This window comes from Dreissena polymorpha, chromosome 3, assembly GCF_020536995.1.
Source record: "Dreissena polymorpha isolate Duluth1 chromosome 3, UMN_Dpol_1.0, whole genome shotgun sequence".
NCBI classification, from domain to species: Eukaryota; Metazoa; Mollusca; class Bivalvia; order Myida; family Dreissenidae; genus Dreissena; species Dreissena polymorpha.
Window position 1 is genome coordinate 38,325,462 of NC_068357.1, and position 25,018 is coordinate 38,350,479.

Consider the following 25,018-nt stretch of genomic DNA (forward strand, 5'->3'; position numbering starts at 1 on the left):
TTTATTTCATTAAGTATACACGTTTTTTTACTGTTGAAAAATTTTAATTTAAAATATTAATGTTAACATTATATCAAACAAATCAGAAAATCTTATATTATTAATGCTGATAGCAAACGTAAAGTTTGGAGATTATTATTATGAGGTTCGCGAAAATATATGACACATGAATTAAGCTTGCAAGACGAAGTTTAAACGTGTTTACTGCAATTTTTTTATGGTACACACATATATTTTTTATACGCAAGAATTTTTCTCTGTATTTGTTATACATGAATTGTAATCAATATAATTTGGACACCGGTTATTTGAACGTATGATTATTGATATTCGTACCTACTTGGTTCGTACCTCCACCCTAGTATTCATTTTGAATACTTTTTGGGATGCACCTTTACAGCTTTTGCAAAACCATTGACTACTGTCGTCAGACTTGATAAGAAAATCGTAATCACCAACGCTCACTCGCTGACATTTTATAAGAAACTGCACACCAGGGCCTTATCATCCGACGATACCTCTTTGTTGCATTTCTCGCACATTTCTTCAGAATCAGACAAAGTCTGGCGCTTTTCTATTCTTGCTTTCTTACAATTGTTTTTGGTGGCCATGACGCACATGGTCGTGCAATGTTTCTCAATTGAATTCACACAATAAAAACACTTCACGTTGCTAATCACACCACTGATTCCTAGAAAAACACTTTCAAACACAAATAATATTAATAAAACCACTTAAGTATCGATATTTTTACTAAAAACACTTAAAAAAATATCCTCTGATTTTTTTCCCCGACTGAAAGCCGCGCAGTGGTTGTTTGTCTAACCATTTTAAAATAATGATGTCTTTTGGACAGCTGAAAATTTGTCGAATAGAAAGTGATAAAAAATATTTAGACAGATTTCCCAGTCTTTCTAATATTCTTGTTATGCCCCCCTTCAAAGAAGAGGGGGTATATTGTTTTGCACATGTCGGTCGGTCGGTCCTTCCACCAAATGGTTTCCGGATGATTACTCAAGAACGCTAAGGCCTGGGATCAGGAAAATTCATAGGTACATTGATGATCATGACTGGCAGATGACCCCTATTGATTTTCAGGTAACTAAGTCAAAGGTCAAGGTCACATTGACTCGAAATAGTAAAATGGTTTCCGGATGATAACTCAGGAACGCTTAAGCCTGGGATCAGGAAAGTTCATAGGGACATTGATCATGACTGACAGATAACCCCTATTGATTTTCAGTACTGTATGTCAAAGGTCAAGGTCACAGTGACTTGAAACAGTAAATGGTTTTCGGATGATAACTCACGAACGTTTATGGTTAGGATCAGGAAAGTTCATGGGGACATTGGTCATGACCGACAAATGACCCTTATTGATATTCAGGACTCTAGGTCAAAGTTCAAGGTCACAGTGACTCCAAGCAGTAAAATGGTTTCCGGATGATTACTCAAGAACGCTTAAGCCTGGGATCAGGAAAGTTCATAGGGACATTGGTCATGACTGACAGATGACCCCTACTTTCAGGTCACTAGGTCAAAAATCAATCAAACTCAAACGTATTCACACAATGGCTGCCATTACAACTGACAGCCCATTTGGGGGGCATGCGTGTTTTACAAACAGCCCTTGTTAATACAGAATTAGCCTTGTATTCAAAGCACCATAAAAAATAACACTGTTTAACAAGCTCTTTTTATACCTGTAACAATATGGAAAAGGTACATGAACTTATAAAAAAAGAATAAAGTGTTCTACACAACAGCCTTGACATTTTCAGAACATAATGGATGAGGAAGACTGTTTATTCCGAAAGGCAAGTGAACATGATCCGAGCTTGCTGGAGAGTCTGGAGAATCACCGGTAAGAATTTTAAGTTCAAGCAATGTAGGCCTATGTATTTTTTTATGCTCCCCAAAAAAATTTTGGGGGGAGCATATAGTCGCCGCTTCGTCTGTCCGTCCGTCCGTGTGTCCGTCCGTGCACAATTTTGTCCGGGCTATTCCTCAGCAACTAATGACCGGAATTCAATGAAACTTTATGGGAAGCTTCACTACCAAGAGGAGATGTGCATATTATCAGCGGGTTCTGGTCGGATGATTTTTCACAGAGTTATGGCCCTTTGAAATTTTCCATTAACTGTACATATAGTGCAATTCTTGTCCGGGCTATTTCTCAGCAACTAATGACCGGAATTCAATGAAACTTTATGGGAAGCTTCACTACCAAGAGGAGATGTGCATATTATCAGCGGGTTCTGGTCGGATGATTTTTCACAGAGTAATGGCCCTTTGAAATTTTCCATTAACTGTACATATAGTACAATTCTTGTCCGGGCTATTTCTCAGCAACTAATGACCGGAATTCAATGAAACTTTATGGAAAGCTTCACTACCAAGAGGAGATGTGCATATTATCAGCTGGTTCTGGTCTTATTATTTTTCACAGAGTTATGGCCCTTTGAAATTTTCCATTAACTGTACATATAGTGCAATTCTTGTCCGGGCTATTTCTCAGCAACTAATGACCAGAATTCAATGAAACTTTATGGGAAGCTTCACTACCAAGAGGAGATGTGCATATTATCAGCGGGTTCTAGTCGGATGATTTTTCACAGAGTTATGGCCCTTTGAAATTTTCCATACAAAAATTCTTGTCCCCTCAACTACTGTGCCCTCAAGACGTTTCCTTTCATCTGAATATATAGTGCAATATTGTGACAAAAAAAACCTTGGGGAGCATCACCCGTCTCCGACGGTTTCTTGTAACCATTTTAAGCTCATAACATCAAGGCAGTACATGTACAGTGGAACCCTTCTTAACCGGACAATCTCAGGACCGAGAGGAAATTCTGGTTTAGAGAGGATTCCGGTTTAGAGGGGAATTGGACTATTTTACTTTCAATAAGGTCAATAACATAGCCTAATGTGGAAAAAAACATATTGGAAATCCTCGCTGCATTATTTATATAACATTCATTCATATTGAATCACATAAAAACACCACATATCACTTAATCTGTTGATTCGAAACCAAAACCAGTCACAACATAGATCAAACAGTGCACTCTGAAAAAACGAACAATGTTATATGCATGTGTTAGGTGACTTTTCAGACGGAAAAACGTGTCAAACATCGACCACGCACGATAGTCTTCTCCACCATGTTAATCATTTCCTGAACACTTCCATACATTTCAGTGTCACACAGAGAACCCTTTGTTTGTTATCAGTACATATGTAATGATAATCAGCATTATAACTTCTATTGATCGATATTTACATCACAGGCCAAGTGTATTTAAATTGTTATGCAATTTTTACAGTTTGCAAAATTGTCGACCATATTTATTAATTTCACACGTCTAAAATCCGCTATTCTCACGTTTTTGACTCTATGTCTGAGGTGCAAAAACCGGCCCAGACCGGTTTAGAGAGGTACAATTACGTATGGATCGACCCAATTTTGATCCAAAGAATGACCGGTATTCGGAATTGAGGGGATTCTTGAGGAGATATTTTACGCATGGTTTTATAGGAACAAAAATGGGACCATACAATTTGTTCGGTTTAGAGAGGATTCTGGTATAGAAAGGATCCGGTTTGAGGGTTTAGAGGGTTTCCACTGTATATGGTTTCTCTGTGAATTTGATAATTTTTATGGCCCCGGTAGGGTGGCAGTGTGTCAGTCAGTATGTCCGTCCGTCCAGAAAAAAAATAACGTTGGCCATAACTTTTTAAATATTAAAGATAGCAACTTGATATTTGGCATGAATGTGTATCTCATGAAGCTGCACATTTTGAGTGGTGGAAGTTCAAGGTCAAGGTCATCCTTCAAGGTCAAGGTCATCCTTCAAGGTCAAATTTTTTTTATTATTTCAAAGCAGCGTTCTCATGAAGCTGCACATTTTGAGTGGTGGAAGTTCAAGGTCAAGGTCATCCTTCAAGGTCAAAAGTCAAAAAAAAAGAAAAAAAAATTCAAAGCGGCGCAATAGGGGGTGTTGTGTTTCTGACGAACACATCTTTTGTTTAGATATAAAATATTTTGACAAAAAGTCATAATTCTTTATTTTTTATAAACCAAAACTAATGTATGTGAAAGGTCAGCATTATTCAATTTGCCTGTATTTGACCTAGGTGTTCTAGTTATTCTAAAGTTTCATATTTGTGTTTTTTGTAAATAAAGCATTTTATGATGAGAAGCATGTTTGTCCATGTTCTCTAACAAGAAACAAGAATATGGTTCAGTGTTGTATATTTTCATACCTTGCCTATAATGAACAAAACATGATTTAGTATGTAAAATACTTTTTTTTTATGTTTGAGTCAGTTAACATCAGGGACACCTCGAAAGCTTTTCCTTTGCTATATTTGTCTGTCTTTTTACCAGATCTCACGACATAAACAAAATCCTTAAGAGGTTGGAAGTGTTCAACCAGCAAATTCAAGGCCTCATACATTCCCCTGCATGGACTTCACCGCAGGTGCACCGTCTACTTCTGAAGTTGTTGAAGACATACTTACACACTGCTGATTCCATCAAGATCTCTAGAGCAGTGGAAAAGGTAGGCATCCTTTGTTTTCTTTTTTAACCTGTGCACATGCATTTAAATGAAAGCTGTTAAGTGTTTAGAGTTTGTTTGTATATTTTAGTTGTGTCAGAATGAGAAATTAAAAAGACGTTCAAGCTCATTTTGAGGGTAGAACCAACACTGTTACAAATGTATGTTTTGTCTTAGAGAAAATATATGTAGCACCTGCTAAATATTAATCGAACTGTACATTTCTCTATTGAAAAGCTGACGGTGTACCACACATACAGAGATGTGTTCCTGTGCATAATAACATTCGATTTAAATGAATTTATTTTCATTTCTGTATTGATGTCACTACTTTACAGGTTTGGAATCCATTTCTAAAGGAACACAGCACTTTCCTTAATGAGCATTTGACTGGCCTGGTGTTTGAAGTCTTGAATCAAGTTGATATTGATTGTCAACTATTCACAAAAGGTTAGTGTTTATTACTCGTAAATAAATATATTTGTTAAATAATACAAATACATGATGATTATATTATTAAGGAAATCTTTTTTAACCAGGTTTTCCGAAGGAAAAAACTGGTTATTAGATTGGCGAATGCGGGCGGGCTGGCTGGCGGGCTGGCTGGCTGGCTGGCTGGCGGGCTGGCGGAATAAGCTTGTCCGGGCCATAACTATGTCGTTCATTGTCAGATTTTAAAATCATTTGGCACATTTGTTCACCATCATTGGACGGTGTGTCCCGCGAAATAATTACGTCGATATCTCCAAGGTCAAGGTCACACTTTGAGTTCAAAGGTCAAAAATGGCCATAAATGAGCTTGTCCGAGCCATAACTATGTCGTTCATCATCAGATTTTAAAATCATTTGGCACATTTGTTCACCATCATTGGACGGTGTGTCGCGCGAAATAATTACGTCGATATCTCCAAGGTCAAGGTCACACTTTGAGTTCAAAGGTCAAAAATGGCCATAAATGAGCTTGTCCTGGCCATAACTATGTCATTCATTGTGAGATTTTAAAATCATTTGGCACATTTGTTCACCATCATGGGACGGTGTGTCCCACGAAAGAATCACGTCAATATCTCCAATGTCAAGGTCGCCACAACTAAAAATAGATTTAGAAAAAAAAAAAAACTTACAAAGGGGGTTAATTTTTTTTGGTCAATTCAAAAGTTCAGTTTGAGTTTTCTCCCTTTATCAGATTTTTTTTTCACAATGAAAACCTGGTTTTGTGACAATTTTGTCCCTTGTTTATATTTATTTTGAAGTTTAAACAAATTTATCATACCTCTACATTGAGGGTATCCTCAATGTACTTGCCCAGACACAACAAATGCACAATTCAATGTGAATTTTATCAGTTTCAGTATTGCTAGAGCAGAGCAAGCTAGTACAGGCAGTGTTTCAAGGAAACGTTGCTCCAGCGTGTGGCATAGTTTGTGGTCATCTTAAAAGCATTATTCAATTTCCTCCGTTGGAATTGTCTGCTGCCCAGGGACAGCTGTTATATGCCCTTGTGAAGGTCAGAATCACTTACTAAGTCTTACCATTTATAGACTGTTAAATCATAACTATTCCCTGGAATTCACGGGAAGACCTATCCACAAAGTTAAGGTTCCAACAAACAATTATGAGCAATTATTTCTTTTTCTAAGTCAGAATTACCATACACACAAAATACATTAAATCATAACTATTTGCTGCAATTTTCAGGTATACCAATGCACAAATTTAAGGTCCCAACAAACAATTATGAGCAATTATTCCTTTTCTTAGTAGGAATTACCATACACACAAAAGACATTAAATCATAACTATTTACTGAAATTCACTGGTAGACCAATCCACAAATTTAAGGTCCCAACAAACAAGTATGAGCAATTATTTCTAAGCCAGAATTACTATATACACAAAAGACATTAATATAAAATGGCACACAACCTGCGTTTGTCCTGCAATCCAGATAAATGCAGATACTACACAAAGGGGAGTACATGACATACATGTGCACTTAGCTTAGATTTGACATTGCCTGTAAAACGCTAATGCATTAAAGCTGTATCAATACCATTAATTATACCCCCACAAACGAAGTTTAGGGGGGGTATATAGGAGTTAGCTTGTCTGTCGGTCGGTCGGTATGTCTGTTGGTCTGTATTTAGTGTCCACTCTCTAATTCAAGTTGTTTTCATCAGATCTTCACCAAACTTGGTCACATGTTGTATCTTGATGATGTCTAGGTCAAGTTTGAATATGGGTCATTCCGGGTCAAAAACTAGGTCACAGGGTCAATTAGTGCGTTTTGAACATTGAGCATGGTGTCTGCTCTCTAATTCAAATAGTTTTCATCCAAGCCTCACCAAACTTGGTCAGAAGTTGTATCTAGATGATGTCTAGGCCAAGTTCGAACATGGGTCATGGCAGGTAAAAATTTGGTCACGGGGTCAGTTAGTGCATTTTAAACATTGAGCATTGTGTCCGCTGTCTAATTCAAGTAGTTTTCATCCGATCTTCACCACACTTGGTCAGAAGTTGTATTTAGATGATGTGTAGGTCAAGTTCGAACATAGGCCATGCCGGGTCAAAAACTAGGTCACAGGGTCACTCAGTATGTTTTACACATTCAGCATGGTGTCCGCTCTCTAATTCGATTAGTTTTCATCCGATCTTCACCAAACTTGGTGAGAAATTGTATCTAGATGATGTGTTGGTCAAGTTCGAACATGGGCCATGCCGGGTCAAAAACAAGGTCACAGGGTCACTTACTGCGTTTTAAACATTGAGCATGGTGTCCGCTGTTTTTTGTGAAGACAACATGCAAAAAAATATGTGTCAATGTGGCATGTGGGGGTATTTGCCACGTCTGTGACAAAGCTCTAGTTCTTGTTAGTCTTGGGGAAAGTAAGACCTTTATCATTTTGATATACATGTATAGAGATCAAAGGTCTAGGTCACAGGGGAACGCAATATGAAGAAATCTCATACATGTAGTATTAATTGCAAATATTGAAGACTTGGCTGCAAATGAGTAGCATACATGTTTTTATGCCTCCAGATCGATTGATCGGGGGTATATTGTTTTTGGCCTGTCTGTCTGTCATTGTATGTGTGTGTGTGTCTGTCACTAAATTTTAACCTTGGTCATAACTTTTGCAACATTGAAGTCTTTGAAGATAGCAACTTTATATTTGGCATACATGTGTACCTCATGGAGTTGCACTTTTTAAGTGGTGAAAGGTCGAGGTCAATGTCATCCTTCAAGGTCAAAGGTCAAAAAACAATTCCAGGGGAAGTAATAAGCTTTAAAGGGAGATAATTATCTGTACCTGCCAAATGATGAAAAAAATAAAATAAATCAAAGCGGCGCAGTAGGGGGCATTGTGTTTCTGACAAATACATCTCTTGTTCAAACATCTTTTGTAAATTTGTCTGATATATGCAAATGCCAATTGTTGTTCTGCACATACATGTGTATGCCCATTACTTAAAATTGCTGAGCATCCATTAGTTCACTATATATATAAATATTATTGTTACAGATTTGCCTGCAGTTGTTTCAAGTGTGCCGAGAACACTTCCAGCTTGCATTGTGGTCTGAAGACTGTGATGTAAAATATTCTGACCATGCTTCAGCTATAGCAAGATGTCTGATACACATTTTAAGCACTCAGGTGAGCTGTATATGAATTTCATTTGGGAATGTTCAATTTGAGGGTGTTGTGTATGTTCTTTGAATTACATTGTTTTTAGCTCACCTTAGCACAACGTGCTCATGGTGAGCTCTTGGGATCGCCTTTTGTCTGTTGTGCGTTGTGAACATTTACCTTGTTAACACTTGTTAACAGAGGCAACTTTTATTGTCAAATCTTCATGAAACTTGGTCATAACACGTGTCCTAATTATATCATTGATCAGTTCCAAAATGGTTCCGGTTGGTTCAAATATGGCTTCCAGGGGGGTGGCAGTTTTCCTTATATGGCTTTAGTACAACCTTGTTAATACAATATGTCACATTTATTGTACAATGTTCCTGAAACTAAGTCAGAACATAAGTTTTAATGATATCTTAGACGAGTTTAAAAATGGTTTCTTTTTTTTGAAAAACATGGTCACCAGGAGGTGGGGCATTTTTCCTCATATGGCTATAGTGAAATCTATTAACACTCTAGAAGTCACATTTTTAGTGCAGTTTTTCTTACATGGCTATAGTGAAAACTTGTTGATACATGTATATTAGCCACAATTATTACCAAATTTTTTTGAAACTTTGGTCAGAACCTTTTAAAAAAACAAAACATTTTAATATTCTATAAGTCACTTTTTGGTCAATCTTCATGAATCAGCTCGCACTTTTTCAGAATAGTCTAGTTCCTTTGGGTCTTAGTTGAGCGCCTTGCGCCAATGTCCCTCTTGTTTTATTTTGTATTTGTTTGGTTTAAGCAATAATACTAAAACAATATCTTGACACTTACACAATCTCTTTTTGTGATGACATATTTGTAGTATGAAAATATTATCAGTTATATGATTTCCCTTCTTACCTTTTAAGAAGAATTACCATAAGAATGTTCTTTATCATTCAAAGAAGATACTATTTTGTAAGTGCAAACTTAATTAGCATGCTATTAGATATGTTCAACATTGTGGTTTTATTGTACAGGGTTATGCCACTGATTGTGTTCTGTTATGTGGAACATCTGTGGCTTTGATGCTGAACACCTGTCCAGATCCGAATAAAGCAGCATCCATTATAATTGCAATCTTCAAGGCTGTTACTTTAGCAGGTACTATTATTTTGTTACATTAGGCCAAAACATAATAAATATGTTTTGTAAGGAACCGTACGCAACGAAGTAAATACCCAACACTAAAATTTCCAGAGATGATTATTATCGCCCGCCATAGGCGGAGGGATATTGTTTTGGCGTTGTCCGTCTGCCCGTCTTTCCGTCCGTCTTTCCATCCGTCCGTCCGGAGCCATATCTTGGAAGTGCTTTGGCGGATTTCATTGAAACTTGGTATGAGTATATATATATAAATATATATATATATATATGTATAAGAGGTTGATGCACGCCAAATGTCACTGTACAACATCTGTTAATAACAGAGTTATGGCCCTTTGTATCTTGAAAAAATGCATTTTTTGTGTGTCGGGAGCCATATCTTGGAAGTGCTTTGGCGGATTTCATTGACACTTGGTATGAGTATATATATGGATAAGAGGAAGATGCACGCCAAATGGCATTGTACACCATCTGTTAATAATGGAGTTGTGGCCCTTTGTACAGTAGACTCTGCCAATACCGGACTCTCTGAATACCCGAACTCTGCCGATTCCGAACGGTCGGGCCAGTCCCGTATTTTCTCCTTCTATTTCTTTGTTAAAAAATGTTGAATAAACCGAACTCTCTGAAAACCGGAAACCGAACGGGTATCTCCGTAAATTTGGTCATTTTCAACGTAAAATACATTGAGTATACCAGACGGTCTAAATTCTCAAGATGCCCGAGGCATGAAAATAACAATATCTAGTCAGCACAGCGAGTGCGGTGTCACACATTTTGCTCGCGCAATTATCGATAACCGGATTAAACATACCATAAAGGTGTCAAGTCGTTACCGCGCTATGGAAATCCGATTAAGTAATGTAAAACAAACTGTGAATGTCTATAAAAGACGTGCGGTAACACCAAAAAGTAATTGACTTGATCGTTTTATTAATTATTTATTATCGCCTATGATAAACAATTTAATAAAAAAATTAATGCATGCTGTTGCGACGATCACTTTCTTGTGATCTTCTCAGGTATTTTAAAAGATCTTATAGCCATGTTTTTAACGCTGAAATGGTTGTTCGTTTGTTTGTCAGATAAACTGTGAGAAATATGACTGTTAAATATTCATCCATCTGTATGCGAATTCTTTCATTGCCGTTTACTAATTTCGAACGCATCTAAAATGTCGCAGCCTCCAGCCAGAGCTTACGTTAGAAGATAAGATAAAGCTCATCACGGAATCAATTGCTCAACCAAAACCATCTCTGAAGGCACTCGGCCAGGGCTTCCAGATCGGGAAGTCAACGGTCAGCGACATCTTGAAGAAAAGGAACGTCTACAAGGAGCAGTGGGAGAAAAATGCATCTGGCTCCAAGTTCCGTTTCGACAAGGAATGCAAGTTTGACCAACTGAACGAGCTGACGTGGGAGTGGTTTAGCTGGAAGCGGGCCCAGAACTTCCCTTTGTCTGGACCTGTGATCCAGGAGAAAGCAAGCAGCTTTGCAAAGGAACTTGGATTCCATGACTTCAAGGGGTCCAGCGGCTGGCTCACCTCCTGGAAGTCCCGCTACTCAGTGAAGGCGTTCAAGGTGTCCGGGGAGAGTGCTGGGGTGGACCAGCAGACAGTCAGTGACTTCAAGAGCCGGCTTCCAGACATCATACAGGGATACAGCCTGGAGAACATCTTCAATGCCGTGACAGGCCTCTACTACAAGGCATTACCTGACAAGACCCTGGCTGTGCGCGGAGACGGTGCAAAGGGATTCATAGTGCACAAGGATAGGATAACTGTCCTCTTTGCGCCACGGGAGAGAAGCTGACACCGCTGGTCATTGGCAAGGCAGCAAATCCCCGCTGCTTGAAGAACGTGAAGAACAAGCTTCAACGATCCAGAAGTGTGTCAGAGCATGTGGATTTACGGTAGAGAACAAGGAACCCAGCGACGAAGAGTACCCGACGACGACATCCCTCTCGCGGACCTCGTCCTGTAGGTCAGGTTCAAGCTGGATGAGCTGACTTGATTTTACAATGACGACGAGACCCATGACACCGATTGGGAATCAGACATCGTGAACGGTTATAAAGAGGACGCCACCGACGCCGCCAATCCCGCAGATGCCGCCGATGACGTTGACCATCAAGAGGAAACGCCAGAAGTGCCTCCAGTGACTATCAAAGAGATCCGAGACTTTGCTCTCTGTATGCAACGGTATGGAAATGAAAAGGATGGTGACTTCCTGGCAACGGCAGACACCCTCCTTAACATTGCAGAAAATAAGATCGTAAAGGAGAAATGTGCTTTCAAGCAGAGAGTGATCTTGGACTTTTTTGTGAAATCGTAAACTGATGTGTAGGTTTTGAGATTATGAATATCTTAAAAAATAATGATGACGCTGTTTTTTGCTTGTGTGTATGTTTTATGAAATGTGGTACATGTATGTATTGAATAATAAATCGTGTATCTACAACAATCTTATATGTGTTGTCACTTGCCTATATGACAAATGTCACTTACGTACATGTATAAAGCACCACGCTCACTTTGGGATTTATCAAAACAAGTCGGTATGAATTTTTTTCTTTTTAATCGAATAAAAACACATTTTTTAAGAATGCTATTAACATAATCAGTACCTGCGTACAGTTATCAAATGGTACATGTAAATGTATATGGTTTGTTTTATTATCCCCCGCCAGAGGCGGAGTGATATTGTTTTGGCGTTGTCCGTCCGACTGTCCGTCCGTCCGTCCATCCGGCACTTTTGTGTCCGGAGCCATATCTTGGAAGTGCTTTGGCAGATTTCATTGAAACTTGGTATGAGTATTTATATGCATAAGAGGATGATGCATGCCAAATGGCATTGGACACCATCTGTTAAAAACAGAGTTATGGCCCTTTGTATCTTGAAAAAATGCTTTTTACTATAGGCACTTTTGTGTCTGGAGCCATATCTTGGAAGTGCTTTGGCGGATTTCATTGAAACTTGGTATGAGTATATATATGCATAAGAGGATGATGCACGCCAAATGGCATTGTACACCATCTGTTAAAAACAGAGTTATGGCCCTTTGTATCTTGAAAAAATGCTTTTTACTATAGGCACTTTTGTGTCCAGAGCCATATCTTAGAAGTGCTTTGGCGGATTTCATTGAAACTTGGTATGAGTATATATATGCATAAGAGGATGATGCACGCCAAATGGCATTGTACACCATCTGTTAAAAACAGAGTTATGGCCCTTTGTATCTTGAAAAAATGCTTTTTACTATAGGCACTTTTGTGTCCGGAGCCATATCTTGGAAGTGCTTTGGCGGATTTCATTGAAACTTGGTATGAGTATATATATATGCATTAGAGGATGATGCAGGCCAAATGGCATTGTATACCATTTGTTAAAAACAGAGTTATGGCCCTTTGTATCTTGAAAAAATGCTTTTTATGATAGGCACTTTTGTGTCCGGAGCCATATCTTGGAAGTGCTTTGGCGTATTTCATTGAAACTTGGTATGAGTATATATCTTCCGCCAGAGGCGGAGGAAGATTGTTTTGGCGTTGTCCGGCTGTCCATCCGTTGTCCGATTTGCACCCATCCTCAAACAAAGCATATGTTGCGGGGATATCAATTCTACGAATTTGCTTGTTCTTATGTGATTCTGTACACAATGCATACCATGTATATTTCGGCAATATGCACACTCTTGGTAAACTCTCTGAAAACCGGACGATCACGCCGCTCCCCAGACCGTCCGGTTTACAGAGAGTCTACTGTATCTTGAAAAAATGCTTTTTTGAGTGTCAAATATAACACTTTTGTGTCCAGAAGCATATTTGCAGGGGATGTCAATTCAACGAATTTGCTTGTTTTCTATGAAATCTTAATTTGTCATGTTGTCAAATTTGAATTTTTCCAATTGTACAATATAAATTTGTCAGATTTTCATTTTTCAGGTGAGTAATATTGTGATTAACTATATAATTCATACATAAAACTATTGCAGGGTGGGGCACTTTTCAGATATGTGTTGGGATTGGGGACTTTTCAGATCTGTGTTTACATATGAGAATCTTCATATATTTTGCTCACACGAAAAACCCTATGAGAGATTGTCATTATGAAGTCTTTGTTACAATTATGTAACATCTGGTCATGCAAGTATATAACCAGGTTTTTTCAAGAAGAGGGGATCTAAAGGAATCTGTATGTCACACCAATTTTAATATATTTTTGTAAACCTTGCAATTTGAGAAAGTGAATACTGTTATGCCACAGTGCACAAGGTTCTTCCATTTATGTTTGCTCAAACAATTATTCGAAATAAGAAATAACTTACCATTAATAAATAACTATTATTACTTTTTTTAACCTATAGACTTTGCTGCTAGTATTTGTGCATCAGTATACTCCTCGATATATTTTCCGCTAAAAATGTCTCTAGTTGTGATTATATTGCTTTCAGATGATAGGAACAACAGCATTGACTCTTTAAGAAATATCACAGAAATAAATGCAAGTAAAATCACAGTTATGGAAACAAAAATGAAAAATTTATCATCTGAAAGCCTGGGCCCTGTGGCATTTTGCAGAGGAGTAGTATCATGTGGACATTTGAATATCCTTTTATCACCATGGAGACCTTGCAAAGAGAACAATGAAAGCCTTTTAAGCAGAATGTATTCATTCATTGTCTTGCTATGTCAAGGCTCTATCACCCTTCATTATCAGTCGTTCCAAATTCTGTTACTGTGGTATTCAAGGTTGTCTAAAATTCCCACCGAAAAGGAGAGTTCCATATTTGGTACTGAATTTTCCTCCACTCTGGAGAGCACATGGAGTCTTTTGATTCTTAACTGGGACAGTCCTGTGGAAGATGTGCCAGAGATTGTTGTGGAGGTGTTCTCAGCTATGATGCACATTTGGAACAACAAAAAAACATTCAGTCCTAGATTTGCACAGGGAATTCTAAAGGTGCTCTTACAGACACCATGGCATGTGAAAGGGAAATACCGCATATTCGGTGCTCTTCTAAAGTTTGTTGAAACCAAGGTGCGTATTTTGTTTGTTTTTGTTGAAATCGTTTGTTGACATGCCCTTTATTTTTTGCAGAATTATTTGTTATGAAAATTGAAATTTATTAACAAAATCTTTGTGATGCAAAACTAGTTCAAGGAACCCATATAAAACTAGAAATGGCGCGGCAGAGGCCGACGCGTATCCCCACGCCGCATGTTTGACCCAAGGGCGCCCCAGGGTTGATCATGGGGCCATGCATAGTTGAGATTGACTGTATTGTCATAAGAGAAGTTCAGTATCAATTAGAAGTGAATGGGTGTAAAAATAAAGAAGTTATAGTAAAAGGCAATTTTGGGAGGGTGTGGCCTATGTGGGCGGGGTGCCCCAGGGTTGGTAATGGGGCCATGCATAGTTGAGTTTGACCGTTTTGTCATAAGAGAGGTTCAGTATCAATTTGAAGTGAATCAGTGTAGAAATGAAGAAGTTAATGTAAAATAACCTAAATTTTTTTTATAGTAAATGGATTTTTTTGGTGGGTGTGGCCTATGTGGGCGGGCGCCCCAGGGTTGGGATTGGGGCCATGCATAGTTGAGATTGACCCTAATGTCATAACAAAAGTTCAGTATCAATTTGAAGTGAATCCGTGTAGAAATGAAAAAATTATAGGAAATGGAAATTTTTGGTGGGTGTGGCCTATGTGGGCGGGGCGCCCCAGGGTTGGGAATGGGGCCATGCATGGTTGAGATTGACCGTATTGTCATAGGTGAGGTCCAGTATCAATTTGAAGTGAATCGGTGTAGAAATAAAGAAGTAAATGTAAAATAACCTAAAAAAATGAGTGATAATTTCTGACGCGGCCCCACCCCAACCCCTATAACTTTTGACCCAGGGGTCAGATCAAAATTCCAAATAGTGCACCGTCGCACATATGCTCATAGCTACCATGTGTGTAAATTTCAAGGTTCTAGTGCTTTTAGTGTAGGAGGAGATAGTGGCCAGGACGGACGGACAGACGGACGGACAGACGGACGGACAGACGGACGGACGGACGGACGGCGGAGATCACCACAATATCCCCACCTTTTTTTCAAAAAGCGTGGGGATAATTACCATTGTTTTACTATATCATAGTATCAAGTAAACACAGAGATTTTGGCCAGCTCCTGTTTAGAAAAAGAATTGTGAACTCTTCAATGTACATTGCATTCAGTTGTTTATCTCTAATTTTGCCAGTCCATGTGTGAGATGGGTGAAATCCAGTGCCAGCTGCTAAAGTGCCTGACAACCAACCATCTGTCTTCCTGCTCTACTGCACTCTACAAGTCTTTCTTGGAAAAGTTGAGGTACATAGTAAAACTCTTATCAACTTTCACGCTTGCCTAGCATGGTACATGAGAAATAATTTTCTTAAAAAATATCAATTAATATTTTGAACATATATTAGTACAGCAGAAAATTCTACTTTGTAAAAGCATCTTCAAAACTTGAAATAATGTTGGTATATAGTATGTCATTATAAAACTTGAAGTGATTTTGGTTTAAAATAATATCACATTTATAATGTTGTGTAAACATATAAAATTGACGTCACTGCTATATGCTATTTAATACTATGTTCTCCATAGAGGAGTTAATTGAAATTGAATTAGATAAACAACTCAGTACATAAGTATGTACTTTTGGAACAGTTATGCATCACAATATTTACTTTATTATATTCAACAACAGCCGTCTGAACATTTCAAGACAATATTCCGTTCTGTTCAATTAGTATATAAGCACTAATACTGTACAGTTATAATCAGTTCAGTCATGATTTTCTGCCTCTTGTCTGGGTGAAGAGTTAGCATACAAATCCCAAAGGACTTGTAAATTTGTTTGTTTGTTACATTTCTCTGTATCCTACAGTGGCCAAGATAACAGTGTGGAGCAATGGGAAGGTATGTGGCTGTCCTCCATGATAGAAGGACTCACCAGCAACGACAGGTAGGCCATATACCTTTATTGATTGCTTCTCAGTGAAGTATAGCATGTTATTGGTGATAGAAAATTAAATTTCAGCAAAAAATATCAGCAAAGGCTTATTTTTCACTGAGGACAAATATAAGAAAATATCAATATATTACATGTTTTATGCTTGAGACCCAAAGCAGTAGTTGTGCTTGCCATTTTTTTCACTGATAAAAGTAAACATTCAAAATGGTGGACTGGAGGCTTGGATAGAAGTTTGTTCTTCAAACTGCTTCTTCAAGTAAAGCACAATTTACATGAAACTTACATGAAGTTTCATATTTAATTCACAGTCAATAAGCAAATGCTGATATGTATTAGAGTTCATATGGGTGGTAGTGTTGCACATTGGATTTCTTCAGTTTGTTGCGTTACAACACAAGCCTTCACTGGATCCCAGTCACCCTGAAGCTGGTTGCCCAGGCTGCTGAAGTGATCCAGTCCTACCTGGTCTCTGAAATGGACTCTCCCATCACCCCTACTAGGCGGACCAGGCTATTGCATGCTTGGGTCATTGTGGCCAAGAATGTCCGCATTCTGACTGGGAAATCTGACCTAGTGAGTTGACTTTCAACTTTAAACATTAATAAACAAATTGAAAATATTTTTTGTTTAATAAGATTCATTTAGCAGTTGATGGGGATAACTATCAATCTTAACAAAGGTACATGAGAATGTAAAAACGGAAATGAAAATAAAAGTGGTTAAACGATTTAATTAATTTTTTATTAAGGATTCAATTCTTGTAGTTGCAAGCAATTAAATATGTTATAACTGCACTCTGGTTTAACATGGAGTTATGCATGAGGATAAAGTGTTGTCCCAGGTTAGCCTGTGCAGTCTACACAGGACACACACAGATATTTACTTGGACAGCCCCAGGTTTGATTACCTCTCGAAGTAAATTGTTAAGATCTCCTCAAAAGATAACAAAAACTGGTTTTGCAGGAGAGTACCTAGCACTATCTTTATGCTGAAATCAAGGTGTGAGTAATCAGTTTAAATATATGAGCTGTGTCATTCAAAAATGGGTCTAATTCCATATATATCTAGTGTAGCTCCCGACCAGCCTGCGCATCTGCACACACTTGTCTGGAGCTACCCTGTAGGCTAATGAGACCATGCAACAAGTGTTGACTTTACAGTGGACTGGTTAGCTCTGGACCAGACTGCAATTGGGTAGGCTGTACCCTGTAGGCTAATGAGACCATACAACCAGTGTTGACTTTACAGTGGACTGGTTAGCTCCGGACCAGACTGCAATTGGGTAGGCTGTACCCTGTAGGCTAATGAGACCATACAACCAGTGTTAACTTTACAGTGGACTGGTTAGCTCCGGACCAGACTGCAATTGGGTAGGCTGTACCCTGTAGGCTAATGAGACCATACAACCAGTGTTAACTTTACAGTGGACTGGTTAGCTCCGGACCAGACTGCGATTGGGTAGGCTGTACCCTGTAGGCTAATGAGACCATACAACCAGTGTTAACTTTACAGTGGACTGGTTAGCTCCGGACCAGACTGCAATTGGGTAGGCTGTACCCTGTAGGCTAATGAGACCATACAACCAGTGTTAACTTTACAGTGGACTGGTTAGCTCCGGACCAGACTGCAATTGGGTAGGCTGTACCCTGTAGGCTAATGAGACCATACAACCAGTGTTAACTTTACAGTGGACTGGTTAGCTCCGGACCAGACTGCGATTGGGTAGGCTGTACCCTGTAGGCTAATGAGACCATACAACCAGTGTTAACTTTACAGTGGACTGGTTAGCTCCGGACCAGACTGCAATTGGGTAGGCTGTACCCTGTAGGCTAATGAGACCATACAACCAGTGTTAACTTTACAGTGGACTGGTTAGCTCCGGACCAGACTGCAATTGGGTAGGCTGTACCCTGTAGGCTAATGAGACCATACAACCAGTGTTAACTTTACAGTGGACTGGTTAGCTCCGGACCAGACTGCAATTGGGTAGGCTGTACCCTGTAGGCTAATGAGACCATACAACCAGTGTTAACTTTACAGTGGACTGGTTAGCTCCGGACCAGACTGCAATTGGGTAGGCTGTACCCTGTAGGCTAATGAGACCATACAACCAGTGTTAACTTTACAGTGGACTGGTTAGCTCCGGACCAGACTGCGATTGGGTAGGCTGTACCCTGTAGGCTAATGAGACCATACAACCAGTGTTAACTTTACAGTGGACTGGTTAGCTCCAGACCAGACTGCAATTGGGTAGGCTGTACCCTGTAGGCTAATGAGACCATACAACCAGTGTTAACTTTACAGTGGACTGTTTAGCTCCGGACCAGACTGCGATTGGGTAGGCTGTACCCTGTAGGCTAATGAGACCATACAACCAGTGTTAACTTTACAGTGGACTGGTTAGCTCCGGACCAGACTGCGATTGGGTAGGCTGTACCCTGTAGGCTAATGAGACCATACAACCAGTGTTAACTTTACAGTGGACTGGTTAGCTCCGGACCAGACTGCAATTGGGTAGGCTGTACCCTGTAGGCTAATGAGACCATACAACCAGTGTTAACTTTACAGTGGACTGGTTAGCTCCGGACCAGACTGCGATTGGGCAGGCTGGTCTTAAGCTTTAATGGTTGCATATGGAATAACGTATGTTCGCATGATGTTGTTCCTATGTTCCTGTACATATCTGTTTCAGTCTTCCCCATTGATACGAGAGTCTCTGTACAGCGCAGATGAGGATGTCCGGTCAGATGCAATATCCACCATTTGTAACACTCTCAAGAAAGCAGGTATCGTCTCAATTTCAGCAAAACTGTTGTAAGATACGGTCTAGTTAAACAAAGCACATGAACTCCGGCCTCTCCTTAAGAATATGATTGCAATAAGAATACAAAATAAAGCTTTGATTAAATCAATCAATACAATTATACACCATTGTCCCAACACTAAGGGTAAATGACCTTGTTATTTGTTGATTTTTTTTTTCTTTTAAATGTTAAACATTTGTCTAGTGTTTTTGTGTGCTTCTATTTTAAATTAATTGACATGTCAGTTATCAATTAGCAACAATTAGAACCGGTTATAGACAACAATTGTAGTTAAAACATGCATACCTGACTAAAAAATGTTTTTAAATAAATATTTGAAGGTAAAAAATAGAAAATAGTATCAAACGGTTGTTCGCTTCACAAAAGAAGCCTCTGAATGTAATATGAATGAGCAGTAGTCTGAGGAAACAGGGGTCGTATTCCAGAAGCATCTTAAGTTAAATTTTTATTCTTATTCTTAAATCGGGAAATTTTCTTAAGTGTTTAATTTCCAATTGCATCAAGAATTACATCAAAATAACATCATTATGTCAATGATATTTTAGGAATACCAAAAGAAACATGTGATTTCTTATCTAGTAAAGAAATACAAAACATGGTAGTTTTGAACTTAAGTGAAATTATTTAAGAAATGACTTAAGATGTTTCTGGAATACCACCCCAGGGCTTTATGCATTTGTGTAAAGTTTTGTCCAAAATTAGCCTGTGCAACCTAGAATTAATGTTCGTAAAAAAGAGACCTTTGAACAAAATATTCAAGAGACATGGAAAGTGACGTCCCTAATAAGCCTGCGCAAACTGGCCAGGCTACTCATGGAGGACACTTAAGCCACATGCATTAAGCTCCATTTTTTCAGAGCATTGCTCAAATAATATTTTTGGTATTTCAGAGAGTTTATCTGAGGTAGAAAGTGGCTTGTTAAAGGACTGCCTGCCCTCCAACATAAAAGTAGACTCGGCTCCTTTCAGACAACATCTTGGATCTGACATCAGGAAGCTCCTTGTGCGTCTCAGAGACAGCTGTGTCACTTTACTGAAGAACCCAGAACAAAATCAGACTTGTCTTGGTAATTTGGTGACTTTACTATTTGCTTTGATGGAATGTTCAGTGCATATTAGTGCTTTTGAACCTTCAATATCTGACTTAATAAACGACTAAATAAATACATAGTTTTTCATGACTTCCCATAGTATTGCTGAGAAATATGTGATAACATGTATATTAACCATTTAATATTTTCAACAAAAATCTCTTGTAGCATTATTAATAAACTTGTAATTTTGGAGATAATTTAAGAAGTTTAGATACTTTAAACTTTCAGTTAATCCATTTACACCGTATTCTAAGCCATTCTTTTATTGTGCCCTCCAGACTGTGCCATCAATTTTGTTGACTGGTTACACAGACTGTGCATATCAGGGCTGTTGCCAGGCGCATGTTACCAGCGACGCAAGGGCAGCTTGGACCTACTGCATGTGGTGTATGAAACACTGATACATGTGCCTGACAGTCGACAAAGAAAGGGCTTTGTACCTGGTAAGTATTGCTGTTGGTGTACAAATAATTAAATGTGTCTTGAAATATATTTTTATGTAATTATGCCAAAGAAAGAAGGCATGTGATAGTGGCTTCATCAATCTAATGGTGGGTTTGAGTGTCAGACTGTCCAGATTTTTTTATCAGCTTTTACATCCATGGGTGGATTTTAATATAACTTTGGATTTTCAGTTCCCATGACCAGACAATTCAGAACAAAAAAAATCATGCTGTTTGGTCAAAGTAAAGGTCAAATGGCATAGATCTCTGTAACTTAAATATGCATGGAAGAATTTGAGATAACTTCTGAGCTCAGTTATTATTCCGTATGACCAGAATTTGTGTTGAATGCAGCTCCCATGCTTCTTGGTCAAACATCAAGGTCACAATTGGATGTCAAAGTTTGTGTTTTCATTTCTTTTCCTTAACTTTAACATGCCTGAAAAAGTTGAATGGTAATACATGTACTATAATTTGAGATGATTGTTAATCATGACCAGACAATGTGTCACATATATATCACATGCTCCTCAGTTTGGACACAAATTTGTCCTAAGACTATCTCTTAAATTTTTCATTGTACAAAATTTTTACTTGCAGGCATAGTACCCTATGCAAACTTTAATCATCCTTGATTAAAAATAACAAAAGTTATGCCCCTTTTTTATTTAGACATTCTATAATACCATGCTTCATAGTACAACATCAGTTATCTTTCCTACTGGAATCAGAGAATCATGATTTGTCAGTTGATTTAACTTTTATGATTTTTAGCTCACCTGTCACAAAGTGACATGGTGAGCTTATGTGACAATGTGATGTCTGGCGTCTGTATGTGTGTGCGTGTGTCCGTCAACTATTTGTTTGTGCAGACAGTAGAGGTCACAGTTTTGATCCAATCTTTATGAAATTTGGTCAGAATGTTTATCTTGATGAAATCTGGGTTGGGATTGTATTTGGGTTATCTGGGGTCAAAAACTAGGTCACTAGGTCAAAAACTAGGTCACATAATAGGTCAAATAATAGAAAAACCTTGTGTACACAATAGAGGTCGCAGTTTTCATCCAATCTTTATGAAATTTGGTCAGAATGTTTATCTTGATGAAATCTGGGTTGGGATTGTATTTGGGTCATCTGGGGTCAAAAACAAGGTCACTAGGTCAAAAACTAGGTCAAATAATAGAAAAACCTTGTGTTGACAGTAGAGGTCACAGTTTTCATCCAATCTTTATGAAATTTGGTCAGAATGTTTATCTTGATGAAATCTGGGTTAGGATTGTATTTGGGTCATCTGGGGTCAAAAACTAGGTCACTAGGTCAAAAACTAGGTCAAAAAGTAGAAAAACCTTGTGTAGACAGTAGAGGTCACAGTTTTCATCCAATCTTTATGAAATTTGGTCAGAATGTTTATCTTGATAAAATCTGGGTTGGGATTGTATTTGGGTCATCTGGGTTCAAAAACTAGGTCACTAGGTCAAAAACTAGATCAAATAATAGAAAAACCTTGTGTAGACAATAGAGGTCGCAGTTTTCATCTAATCTTTATGCAATTTGGTCAGAATGTTTATCTTGATGAAATCTGGCTTAGGATTGTATTTGGGTCATCTGGGGTCAAAAACTAGGTCACTAGGTCAAAAACTAGGTCACTAGGTCAAATAATAGAAAAACCTTGTATAGATTATAGAGGTCACAGTTTTCATCCAATCTTTATGAAATTTGGTCAGAATGTTTATCTTGATGAAATCTGGGTTGGGATTGTATTTAGGGTCATCTGGGGTCAAAAACTAGGTCACTAGGTCAAATAATAGAAAAACCTTGTGTAGACAATAGAGGTCACAGTTTTCATCCAATCTTTATAAAATTTGATCAGAATGTTTATCTTGATGAAATCTGGGTTGGGATTGTATTTGGGTTACCTGGGGTCAAAAACTAGGTCACTAGGTCAAATAATAGAAAAACCTTGTGTAGACAATAGAGGTCACAGTTTTCATCTCATCTTCATGAAATTTGGTCACAATGTTTATCTTGATGAAATCTGTGTTGGGATTGTATTTGGTTAGTTAGGTGAGCGATTCAGGGCCATCATGGCCCTCTTGTTAGATGTAGTATTTGCTTAGATTGATTTTTGTATTATTTAAGCCTTGTGTTATTTGTAAGTTGGTTAAGCCAACACACCGTATGCAGATGTTATTAAAAAGAACTTTCAAAAGTCAATTCATTATAGTGGCATCATTCTTAAATTGTAATTGCACTAAAAGCTGCTGATTTGTAGATGTAATTAAAAAGAAGTTCTAATAGTCAATTTGCAGTAAATTCATTTTTAAATTATGATTGCACAAAAAGTTGCTGATTTGTCCATAGACAAAGAACACGCATTTTCTTTTTGCAGTTCTATTTGTAGGATCACTGTAGATATCTTTGTCGCTCAGATGCATGGCTAAACAAGCACTTGACCAACTGATCTTGAATGTGTGTGAATTACTGAACATCAAAAATCATGAACTATATACTGATGAAAACAATTTGTGCCATGCTCTGTGAAAAGGGTGTTTAATACATGTGCATAAAGTGTAGTCTCAGATTAGCCTTTATTGAAGTTTTCATTTCAAGAAAGACTCTTCTTGACGAAAATCCAGTTTAGGCATAAAGTGTCGTCCTTGATTAGCCTGTGCGGACTGCACAGGCTAATCTGGGACAACACTTTAAACACATGCATTAAATCCCCTTTTCACAGAGCGCGGCTGATTTATTGACACAAACTATTTCTTAATTATACCTGTGAACTGAATTACATATTTCAGTTGGGGTCATATAAACATTATAACAATCTTAGCACAGAGCTAAAACTATTATATTTGTATGACATATATTAAAATAAATTGTTATATGTTTCTATCCCATTGTTATTCCTCAAGTTGTAGCAACACATTTTTAACCAGGTTTTCCGAAGGAAAAAACTGGTTATTAGATTGGCGAATGCGGGCGGGCTGGCTTGCTGGCTGGCTGGCGGGCTGGCGGGCGGAACAAGCTTGTCCGGGCCATAACTATGTCGTTCATTGTCAGATTTTAAAATCATTTGGCACATTTGTTCACCATCATTGGACGGTGTGTCGCGCGAAATAATTACGTCGATATCTCCAAGGTCAAGGTCACACTTTGAGTTCAAAGGTCAAAAATGGCCATAAATGAGCTTGTCCTGGCCATAACTATGTCATTCATTGTGAGATTTTAAAATCATTTGGCACATTTGTTCACCATCATGGGACGGTGTGTAGCACGAAAGAATCACGTCAATATCTCCAATGTCAAGGTCGCCACGACTAAAAATATATTTTTTTTTAAAACAAACTTACAAAGGGGGTTAATTTTGTTTGTTCATTTCAAAAGTTCAGTTTGAGTTTTCTCCCTTTATCAGATTTTTTTTTCACAATGAAAACCTGGTTTTGTGACAATTTTGTCCCTTGTTAAATATTAATTTCGCCATATTCACTAATGTGTCTAATTGAGAAATATTTGCAATAGACAGCAAGAGCTCTGATATATATTTAAATGAGTATTATATATTCGTATACCAGAGACAGCCCTGAAGGTGGTGGAGCATGCAGGTCCACGCTGGGACTTCTTCACTTCAGCAAACACACGGACACTGCTCACATGTCTCCTGGATGGGGCAGAAGAAGTTAGTATGAAGGGTCAAAGCTATTGTCATTAGCCATTTGAGGCTGCATTTTACAAGTTATATATTAAGACCAAGTAATAGAAATCTATGAATGATTTGTTGTCATCTTGTGTAATTTTTTTTTAGCTCCACTATTAACCCTTCACCTGCTGTGCACCACTAAAGTCGTTTCCCAATCTACAGACTGATACCGCTGATCGCAACAATTGTCGTTTTTGATAGTGACCTCACACCTACTTCCTATTTCCTTTGTTTACTTCTGGGACAGGTCAAATCTTTACACAAGTGCATTCCAAAGGCCCTGGGCTATGGATATGCAAAATTTCATTGGTCAATTATTTATAGAATTTTATATATGCTCAACGGAAGTTGAGCATAAAGCACTCATTCACTCTTTGCAAATTGAGAAAAAATGGCGGAAGATTATTCAATGTCTGATTATTCTGACACCGATTCTGACTCGTCTTTCTATGGTTTTGATGTGGTAGACTTTGAAAGAAATAGAGGAGTGTTAGTAGAATTACCGATGATTGACTTTGTGCCAGAAATTGACCGAGAAAATCAATTCGATTTGGAAAATGGCTGGACAAAAGAGGAAGACCTGCCATTAGTTGCACCATTTACAGGTCATTCGAAGTTGAACAT

The 25,018-nt window shown here is 38.2% G+C and overlaps 1 protein-coding gene across 1 annotated transcript in view; it reads left to right on the forward strand.

Moving 5' to 3' along the window:
• The first annotated feature begins 67 nt into the window (after nucleotides 1–67).
• LOC127873693 (thyroid adenoma-associated protein homolog) overlaps nucleotides 68–25,018 on the forward strand; it is a 53,705-nt gene continuing 28,754 nt past the window's right edge. The window contains exons 1-15 of the mRNA XM_052417624.1: nucleotides 68–220; nucleotides 1,782–1,864; nucleotides 4,391–4,565; nucleotides 4,901–5,012; nucleotides 5,909–6,069; nucleotides 8,087–8,218; nucleotides 9,208–9,331; nucleotides 13,784–14,370; nucleotides 15,571–15,680; nucleotides 16,246–16,323; nucleotides 16,710–16,905; nucleotides 19,025–19,118; nucleotides 20,048–20,224; nucleotides 20,530–20,694; nucleotides 24,270–24,373. Coding sequence (XP_052273584.1) covers nucleotides 218–220; nucleotides 1,782–1,864; nucleotides 4,391–4,565; nucleotides 4,901–5,012; nucleotides 5,909–6,069; nucleotides 8,087–8,218; nucleotides 9,208–9,331; nucleotides 13,784–14,370; nucleotides 15,571–15,680; nucleotides 16,246–16,323; nucleotides 16,710–16,905; nucleotides 19,025–19,118; nucleotides 20,048–20,224; nucleotides 20,530–20,694; nucleotides 24,270–24,373 — 2,301 coding nt within the window. The 5' untranslated portion in view covers nucleotides 68–217. The remainder of the gene's footprint in view (nucleotides 221–1,781; nucleotides 1,865–4,390; nucleotides 4,566–4,900; nucleotides 5,013–5,908; nucleotides 6,070–8,086; nucleotides 8,219–9,207; nucleotides 9,332–13,783; nucleotides 14,371–15,570; nucleotides 15,681–16,245; nucleotides 16,324–16,709; nucleotides 16,906–19,024; nucleotides 19,119–20,047; nucleotides 20,225–20,529; nucleotides 20,695–24,269; nucleotides 24,374–25,018) is intronic.